Here is a 10,409-nt window from a genome sequence, read left to right as displayed (position 1 = left end):
TTTAAACCTAAGACAGGGAGAGACCGTGTAAAGCCTGGTTACATGGAATAATAGGAACAATTTCCCATGGCTTTTGGCATCATTTATTTTGAGCGTTGTTTCGCCATCTCCAAAGTGATGACCATGGTACAAGCCCCATCACATCTCACTGGGAATCCTCACACAGCCAGACCTCCTGGTCTCTCTCTTCTACTCTTGCCTCCCCATGTGCCTGCAGAGCAGCCAGAGTGAAACTTCACATCCCAGAGAAGACTGTGGAATTTCCCCATTCAAGGTTCTTCAGTAACTCCCATCTCCTAGAAGATCCTGTAGGTTATACCTCTTTTTCCTCTATGTACTCACGTCCTACCATTTTCTTTGATCATTGTGTTCCAACCACACTGAGCTCTTTGTTACACCTTGTGTGTCTAATAGTTCCCTCAGTTTGAGGACCCTAGCTTTATATATACATATGACTTCCGCTCTCCCTTAATAGGACCTCTGCTCAAATATTGCCTTTGAAAAATGTCCCTCATAGATAGCTCTGTATAACATAGCAGCCCTATCCTCTTTCTATACTCTCCCCTCAGCTTCCTTTATTTTTTTCACAGCACTAATTATAATATTATAATTTTTGACATTACATTATTTATTGTATGCCTATTACGAGATTATAAGATCCATAAGGGGTAGGGACTTTGTTTTATTTAAAGTTATAGCCTGAGAATTGAGATCAGTCACCAGTGCATACGGATTTGGCAATAAATGTTTGTGGTGTGTCAACTCAGTAAGCCCCTGATCAGGAGAACAGCATCCTACAGAATGGCAGGTCTGGAAGTAGATGAGATTCTGAGCTCCATGATTTGGGGGCTTGCCCAGGTTGTATAGGGCTGGTGAGGGGTTGAATAAGGGCTCTGACATCCTGTCCAGTGCTCCTCTTGTTCCCTCATATTGCCTTCCTATTACCACGGCTTCTTGAAAGACTTTTGTCAGGAAAGCAGCTATTTTGGGGGAAATTAGTTTTTTTGTTTTTTTTTTTAAACCAGAAAATGATCTGGGGTCCAAAGTGATGCCAGTCCCATATACTGCATTACCAGGAATCCTACTCTGTCAACCTCCAAACAGTCCTTCTGAAATATGGTCATAAAACAATGGATCTGTAAACTGTTCTGGGCAATTATGGTGCTCCTGGAGTGAAAGTGGGCTGTCATTAGCCATGGTTATGGACACCAGCTTGCTGCAGTTGGCTGTCAGCCAGGCTGGGAAACAGCCTTCGATTGGGAGGACACAAGTTCAATGGGATAATTAGGTAGGGTTTTGTACAAGTTTGTTGATAAAAAATGTGCTACAGATTAGCCTTTTCCCCTCTCTGTGCTGAGTAACGATCAGACAGAACAGGTGGTAAGCTAATGGGGGAATACGAAATTAATACTTTGTTTCCTGGTCCCGCCTTTGTTGCTTTTGTGTAGAGTATTTCTTCAGAATCTTCAAACACATTGCAAGCATCTTTTTCTTCCCACTTTTATTTAGTTTAGTCTAAAATATCTGGCCCAAAGGGGTCTGAGCCATCCAGGTTTTCAAAAGGAGTTCCCCTACTTTTGTGGGAAATGTTCTAAGAATAAACATCTGGAAAATAGAACAATTACAAACAGTATGAAGTAAAAAACAAGGCTTTCAGGCTAGCTGTTAAACCTCAACCACAGCAGGATCTCAGATTCCAAATGTAAGTTTGACCTTCATCTAAAAAATGTGATCCTTCTTAAGAAATAGTTCAGCCATTCATGCCTCTGTAATCACAGAGCCTCTTGTTTGGTGAGTGATGGGTTTTCAAAACGTCTATGTCCCCTACAGGTACTAAAGACCCTAAAGACCCTAGAGCTTACTTCTAGATGCCAACTGTCAGTCTAAAATAATAATAATAATAAATTGTTCCCACCCTTTATTATGATGAGACTAATTTCCTTTTCCTCATTTTTGGATTTTATGAAAATGTTTCACAATGATTTTAGAAGGATCTGGAGATTCAAGATGTCTTCTTTTATGGAAGATTCTCAACAATGAAAATTTGTCCTGTTCTCTCTCTCTCTCATTCTCTCTCTCTTTCATTCTCTCTCTCTCTTTCTCTCTCTCTCTCTCTCTATGTGTGTGTGTGTGTGTGTAAAACTCAGTCCAATTTCTCCCTTCTTCCATGAAGTTTACTTTTGCTATTCTAGCCTTAATCATTTCCCTCATCTTCAATCTGTGCTCATGATTTTTTACTTAATTGTACACTTGCTTATATGGTTCTGTTTTTTGTGTGACTGTCTCATCTTCAGATGGGAAGGATATGGTATAGTTAAGAAATACAGGCTTTAAGAGTGGTATCAGCAGGGTTGTAGGCAAGTAAGGGAGCCTTACTCCCTCATGGAACCACCAAGTAAAGAGCAACATATGGACCAACATAGCTTTATGAGAATGCTAGAAACCAGTTAAAAATCTGCAGGAAGTCAGCAAATGCCTAATCTAGTAAAAGCTACATTCAACCTGGTACAGAATTTCATGGCATTGTTGCTCATCTTGGCTCTATCTACTGTTGGGTGCAGAGCAGAGTAGTTGGGAGAAAGTTGCCCAATTCCTGGTTCCTCCCTCAGAATGGAAGAAAAATAGTGGAACTTGTTTACAATGTTCTGATGTTTCTGGAAGCTGCTCAAGGGAGTGGGTTCAGTTTCATTTAACTTGGAGTGCTGATGAGAATAATGGCATAGTTTGTATATCAGTTTAGGGACTGCTGAAAGCAGTAGTGAGAGCTGCAGGGGAACTGCAGATATGTGGGTACCTGGGGCAAGAGAATACAAACACAGGAATATAATAGGACATAAGGCCCTGAGAAGAAGCAAATGTGAGACTTATAGAGAAATTAAGAAATTTTAAGGTATAAAGGGATAAAAAAAGGGCAGGGTGGGGAAGGAAGCACACACATAGGCCCAGGAAAGACATCCCCAGAAAAGACCTGAGACAACCTTGGGCCTTCATGCTAGACCAAATAGCAAAAGTCTTCTTTTGAATGGAGCAAGTCCACAAAGACTGGGAGAAGTGACTGTTTTTTTTTTTTTTTTCATGCCCAAGTTTCAATAAAAAAGACCACAAATAATATAAAGAAATAGGGAAGTATGGTCCATTCAAAGAGCCAAATAAATCTCCAGAAACTAACCCTAAAGAAACACAGTTTTCAGACTTCCTTGGCAAAGACTTTAAAACAACTGTCTTAAATATGCTCATATTCTTAGATATGAGCCAAAGAAGAACACAGGCAGATAAGTAAAGAAAATAATAAAAAAGATACATGAACAAAATGCACATATTCACAAGGAAATGGAAATTAGTCAGACCTGGTGGCTCATGCCTATAATCCCAGTACTTCAGGAAGTCGAAGTGGGAGGACTGTTTGAGCCCAAGAGTTAGAGAGCAGCCTGAGTAATATAGCAAAACCCTGCCTCTATTCAAAATCAAAAATTAGCTGGGCATGGTGGTGTGCACCTCTAGTCCCAGTTACTAGTAGGGCTGAGGTGGGAAGATTACCTGATCCCAGGAAAGTTGAGGCTGCAGTAAGCTAAGATTGTGCCACTGCACTCCAGCCTGTGCTACAGAGTGAGAACCTGTCTCAAAACAAAACAAAACAGAGATAAAAGTTATAAAAAAGAACCCAACAGAAATTAATTCTGGAGCTGAAAAATATGATAACTGAATTCAGACATTTATTACAGTGTATTTTTTTTTTTTAGACAGAGTCTCCCTTGGTTGCCCAGGCTGGAGTGCAGTGGTGCGATATCGGCTCACTGCAACCTCCACCTGCCGGGTTCAAGCAATTCTCCTGCCTCAGCCTCCCGAGTAGCTGGGACTACAGGTGCATGCCACCACACCTGGCTAATTTTTGTATTTTTAGTGGAGATGGGGTTTCACCATGTTAGTCAGGCTGGTCTTGAACTCCTGACCTCAAGTTATCCACCCACCTCAGCCTCCCAAAAAGCTGGGATTACAGGCGTGAGCCACCACACCCAGCCTAGTGTTTTAATGGCAGACTTGAATAGGCAGAAAAAAAATCCTTGATGTTAAAGACAGATCATTTAAAATTATTGAGTCTAAGGTGCCAATAGAAAAATGAATGAAGAAAAGTAAACAGAGACTGAAAGACTATGGGATACTACCAAGTGAACCAATATACTCATTATGAAGTTTTAGGAGAAGAGAGAAACAAAGAACAGAGAACTTAACAGTAGTCCTCTTTCATCAGTTGGGTATGTTCCAACATCCCAAATATAGTATCAAACCCCATATATACTACTTACAAATTTCTTTTTCTTCCATCACAATTTCATGGATAGATTTACTTTTACTGTAGATTTTAGAAACCTCAGCATAATTTTTTTCTTTCCTTGCATCAAGAATTTTCACCTTTTTACTTAAAAGGAAGCACTCCATGAAAATTTTTTTTGTTTTTTTTTGGCATACCCAAATTGCCAGCATCACCTACATGACACTTTGGGGACATTATTAAGTAAACTAAGAGTTGCTTGAACAAAAGCACTGTGATACCATGACAGTCAATCTGATAATTGAGATGGCTACTAAATGACTAACAGGCAGGTAGTATATACAGTGTAGATATCCTAGACAGAGGAGGAATGTAAGGTCCTAGTTAGAAGAGCAGGCAAAAATTTCAGCAAGTAAAAATACAAGTATTTTTTTTTTTTTTATCATACTATAGAATGGGCATGTGATTTAAACTTATAAATTGCTTATTTCTGGAATTTTCATTTAATATTTTCAAACTGCTGTTGACCATTGGCAATGGAAACTGTGGAAAGTGAAACTGTGGGTGATGGTAAACTACTGTGTTTGGAGAAATAATGACCCCAAACTGCCCAAATTTGAGAAAAGCTATGAATCTACAAATACAAGAAGCTCAACAAACTCCAAGTATGATAATCCAAAGAGATCCACACTAAAATATAGTCAACTGTGAGAAATCAAAGACAAAAGAAATCTTGAAAGCAGAAATAGAAAAATAGCTATACAATGTGTCCTCAATAACACTATCAGCAGATTTCTCAGCAAAAACCTTGCAAATAAAAAAGTAGTGAGATAATATATTTAAAATGCTGAAAGAAAAAAAAGTTGTGACTGAGAATTCTATATCCAGCAATACTGTCCTTCAAAAGCAAAGAATTAAAACTTCCCAGATTTAAAAAAATTACAGAGGAAATTCATTACTACTAGACCTGTTCTGTAAGGAATGTGAAAGAGAATCCTTTAAGTTAAAATGAATGGATGCTAGGCCATATAAAATTTTCCAGCAAAGGTAAAAATATAGGCAAATGTAAAAACTTTAATTATTATAATTTTGGTTTGTAACTCAACTTTTTATTCTTTTATAGAATGTAGAAGGCAAAGCATAAAAATAATTATAAATCTATGCTAACCAGTACACAATATATCAAGGTGTAGTTTGTGACATTACAAATGCAATTTATGACAGATATAACAATATGACTGAATCCTGAGGATATTATGCTAAGTGAAATAAGCCAGTTACAAATACCATTTGATTTCATTTATATGAGGTACCTAGAATTATTAAATGCATAAAGACAGAAAGTAGAATGATAGTTGCTAACAGCTGGAGATTGGAAGAAAGAGTTGTTCTTAATAGATGCAGAGTTTCAGTTTGGGAAACTTAAAAAGTTTTAAAGAATGGTTGCCCAACAATGTGAATGTACTTAACACTACTGGACTGTGCATTTAAAAATAGTTAACACGGTCAACTTTATGTTATATGTATTTTATCGCAATTAAAAAAATTTTGTTAATATGGGCTTTGGAACCAGATGACCATGAATTTGCATTTCACGTTCTTTTAACTCCTAGTGAAGTGGTGGTGTTGTCTGGGGTAAATACCCGGGGTTCATTGTCTTGCACCAAGAAGATTAAGGACGTGGACATACGTGAGAAGTGACTTTAGGAGCGGAATGTAATAGGCAAAAGAAAGAGAAAGGAGAACAGCTCTCCCTCTTGCGAAAGACAGTGGCATCCAAATGGGACTTCTGGCCCACGTGGAGTGCACCAGATTTTATAGGCAGGCTGGAGGAGGCGGTGTCTGATTTATGTAGGGCCCGCAGATTGGTTGGATCAGGTGTGATGTTTACGTAGCACACAGGGAAGGCAGGCCACCCCATCGTAATCTTATTATGCAAACAGGCTTTCCACTTGGCCAGTGCCATGTTGTCTGCTCCTTACTGTACACCTGGCTGGCAAAGAGAAGAGAAGATAGAGCTGCCATTTTGAACATGCCTAGTTCCAGGTAGCCTTTTCCTGTTGGCACAACTGCTGGCATTCACCTGTGCAAGCTTCTAGCTTGCTTGTCTATGTCTGCAACTCGATTTTACAGGCTTCTCTTTGTTAGAAAAGAAAATTATTTGGGAGCTGCTTTTCATTAAAAGGAAAACCTTACGGAAGTCTCCCGTACCCTCACTATCTGCCTAAATAATTTCTTCTTAACTCTTATATCGCTAGCTGAGTAACCTTAGGCAAATAGCCATTCACTCTGAGCCTTTTTTCCTGTAGGATAAAATGAAAATAAAGTCGCAAATGCATGTAAAGCCCCTGGGGCACAGTAAAGAGAATAGACATTCTAGATGGCAACCTATTTGATGGCAGGTCTTAATTCTAATACTACTCCAAAATGCACAGCTAACTGTGATTTCATTTCAGGAGTGTATTTTTGCAAATGATCATGTAATCAAATATTGAGGAACAAAAAGAAGCTGCATTAAAGTCATGACTCAGGTGACTAGATGAAGACTGGAATGACTTTCTCACTTCTGTTACTGTGCACACATTTTAGAATAACACAAAGTCAATCTTCCAAAACTAACTTTTTAAAATGTTTTGGGGGTGGTGTGGGAGTGGAAAAGGGAAGGCAGCACTAAAAGGGATATATGAACACTGATATTTTCCCTCCGTGTGAACATATTTTCATAGGCTGCCCCATGGATGGCTTTGTGATACCTCACACAGTTTCCTTTCTCATCAGCCCTTCACTTGTCCTAAGGGACAGCACCCCGCAAAAACACACTATTTCCCGTAGACCTGCAGTATCCAGAAAGAAAAGATGATCTGGGACATCCTCTGATCTTGCGTGTGGAGGATCCTCTGCCAGCTTCAGAGGAAGACAAGACATAGGGAGAAAAGGTTTTTGTTGTGGTTTGGTTTTTTTACTGTGACCTGAAATCCACCTTACCAAAACCCATTCCAGAGAACTTTAGCCTTGGCTTCAGCCAAACAGGCAACGAAGTGTAACTTTTCAGTGACTATTTTGGTTCCAAAACCCTTGTATATATGGATTTATTTGGAAAAATAAAGCCTTAAAATAGAAGTCCAAGCTTATCATGTGCAGGCCTTTTCCTGCCAACTTATAAGCAACAAACTGGTGTATTTTTTCTTCCTCTTTGAGATAGAGCACATTCCAAGAGGAAATTGATGTCAAGTATTTGGATAAACAGCTAAGATTTGAGAACCAGCTCTCCAGCAATGGGGGAGGTTTTCTCTAATATTTCCTAAGGCTGGTGTGCTACAGGTTTGTAGCAATTATTTCTTTTTTATAAAAGCATTTTCTTCTCATTAGGGAAAAGACCTCTTGAATGAACTAAAGGGAACAGATGGAGACTTGGAACATTGTCATCACCCCTGAGCCTCTGTAATTATGATTTCTAGGGCACTCAGGTAGTTTATTGGGCAGTCATCCCAGGGGAAACTAAACACATGTTAACACGGACTGGCAGCCCCTAGTCTAAATTCTTTCAGCCAGTGGTCCCCAACCTTTTTGGTACCAGGGATCGGTTTTATTGAAGACAATTTTTTCCATGGATGAGGTTGGGTGGGGGATGGTTTCGGGATGAAACTGTCCTACCTCAGGTCCTCAGGCATTAGAGTCTCGTAAGAAGCACGTGACCTGGATCCCTGGCATGCGCAGTTCACAATAGGGTTCGTGTTCTTACGAGAATCTAATGCCGTAGCTGATCTGACAGGAGGCGAAGCTCAGGCGGTAATGTTTCCTTGCCTTCCACTCACCTCCTCTGTATGGCCTGATTCCTAACAGGCCACTGACTGGTACAGGCCTGTGGCATGGGGGGATGGGGACTCCTGCTTTAAGCCATAGGGTAGCAACGCTTCATTCCCATCCAGAAAAGAGGAGAAAGAGCAAGGGATGGTTGCTGCAAAATCATGTTCCCCAACAAGGGAGTCTCTTGGAGAGAGTGGAGTCACATAACCAGCGTGGTGACAGCAGGAATCAAGCCAGCTCCTGAACCCAAGTAGGAAAGCAGGTGACTGAATGGCAAAAACTGCCAGATACAAATATTTTCTTTTGTGCTTCTCTTTTTTTGAAGCAGCTCATGCCCTGGGAAGATAAGGATGTCTTAACAGTTGTTTCCATTTAGTGATGCAGAAACTGTCACAATGATGTCAGAATGATGAGTCACTGTTCTGTACAAAAGAGACCTTTGGTGGTGGAAAAGTGTGTGTGTGTGTGTGTGTGTGTGTGTGTGAGAGAGAGAGAGAGAGAGAGAGAAAGAGAGAGAGATTGCTCAAATTGCCATAATCAGCCAGTAGTGATTGAATGGAGAAAGCCTTTGAACCAGATCTCAGATTCAGGGTGCTTGCATGGAGCAAAGAGAAAAAGACTGAGAAATTCACTATGGTGAGTATTGAGGTTGTACTGCAGCTCAGTCTGGAGAATTGAAGGCTCCTTCCTGAAAGGGTATGGGGACATAGAGAAAGATAGCATCAGTGGATCAAAGCTACCACATTTTTGCGGTTAGATGGAGATTATAGTAGGGAGTGACAGAGATAAAATGTTAAAAACCTCCAACATTCTGTTGTGGGGTGGGGTAGAGGGGCGGAGGGACAGCATTAGGAGATATACCTAATGTTAAATGACGAGTTAATGGGTGCAGCACACCAACATGGCACATGGATACATATGTAACAAACCTGCACATTGTGCACATGTACCCTAAAACTTCAAGTATAATTAAAAAAAACAAAAAAAAAAACCTCCAACATTCTAGTTTAGACACAGCCCCTCCCCTTTCTGGCCACAGTGACCGTTCTCTGGCAAGCACTGCCCAGGGAAGATAAATCAGTTAACCAGTGGCCTAAGGGTTAGGACTTTAAAAAACAACAACAATAAAAAAACCAACAAGTTATAAACCGTGAGTCCACAAGTGGCCCCAGGAGACTTGCCTTCTGCATTCTGTCTGTCTGCACGGGACTGTGAGGGATCTCTGGGGAGCCATCGGCTCTCAGGGGCAGGCACAGGAAACAGCTCTTCTTGTTGGCAAAATCCAGCTCGGTGGTTTGGAACAGGGTAGACAGAGAAACAAACAAGTGTTTGTTCATAGGCTGAGACCTAGGGGGTGTATAAGGAGTAATGATCCTATCACCTAAGGAGGATGAATTCTGGGTCATTTTATGAACTGTCTTCCTTAGAAAAGCCTTCGAAGCAACTGGCAGATGAAAACTGGAAACTATTTTGAGCTGGGATCAGGGAGTGCAGGGAGCTCAGCAGACCAGCTTACTGCCCCTGCCACTCACTGATTAAGCACATGGACAAATTGCTGGCTTTTCTTGGCCTCTTTTCCTCCTCATAAACAGATGAATCTAAAACTTTTCTAAATCCAAAACTCACCATTTGCTTTCCTTCTTGTCTGCTGATCTTGACTTTTCTATGACACTGCATTTTCCCCCCCTGATGTCAGGATCCAAGAGAAAGTGAAAACCTGGCTCCTGATACGGTCAATACTGGAGAACTGGGGACAATGTCAGAATGACCGGCCACCCTGAGCCAGCCCCTTCAATGGCACTGCCCCTGGGGGCTGTTCGACATATAAACTGGGGCCATTTAACATATAAACTGAATTCAAAAGTTACTTCATGTTCTACAAAAAGAATGTTTTGTTTTTAATTTACCTTCATTTCCAAAAAAATCAAGATTCTTTCTTTAAGATGCCCCAGGCCCTATGTGTCATGCAGTACCCATTTCCAGAAACATCTTCTGTCACCAAGAGTTTCAGAGACAGTTTTTATAGAGTCCCAGGCCTCAGTTTCTCTCTCTGTTGCAGGGTAATCAGACATACCTGCCATCAGCTGCTCTGAGGTTTTTTGTGAGCTTCTCAGCTGACAGTTTTAAAAGGTAAAAACTATCCTTATTTGTGGTTACGTATCTTCTCAAATAAGACTTTCTTATATCTGCAGAGACTGTTTAGTCTCTTAGTCTTTTCTAGGATTCTGGGTTACGTTTAAAACAAGCACTAGGTTTTATATTAATACCAAAGCTTTGAAACCACAGTGGTTAATGACTCTACCAGCTGCTTTTTGTCATCTTTAATAGTGAC

The 10,409-nt window shown here is 40.4% G+C and overlaps 1 protein-coding gene across 1 annotated transcript; it reads right to left on the bottom strand.

Moving 5' to 3' along the window:
* Window positions 1-3,074: 3,074 nt before the first annotated feature.
* On the bottom strand, window positions 3,075-9,692 carry LOC115835088 (putative uncharacterized protein C1orf140). Its single transcript, XM_030812491.1, has 2 exons — window positions 9,259-9,692; window positions 3,075-7,174 (listed from the first exon to the last, which is right to left on the bottom strand). Exons 1-2 carry the CDS (start codon window positions 9,481-9,483, stop codon window positions 7,025-7,027), a joined length of 375 nt encoding a protein of 124 aa, XP_030668351.1. The 5' UTR covers window positions 9,484-9,692; the 3' UTR covers window positions 3,075-7,024.
* Window positions 9,693-10,409: the final 717 nt, after the last annotated feature.

The sequence above is a fragment of the Nomascus leucogenys genome, chromosome 5, assembly GCF_006542625.1.
Source record: "Nomascus leucogenys isolate Asia chromosome 5, Asia_NLE_v1, whole genome shotgun sequence".
Taxonomy (NCBI): domain Eukaryota; kingdom Metazoa; phylum Chordata; class Mammalia; order Primates; family Hylobatidae; genus Nomascus; species Nomascus leucogenys.
This window is presented reverse-complemented; position numbering and strand designations above follow the sequence as displayed.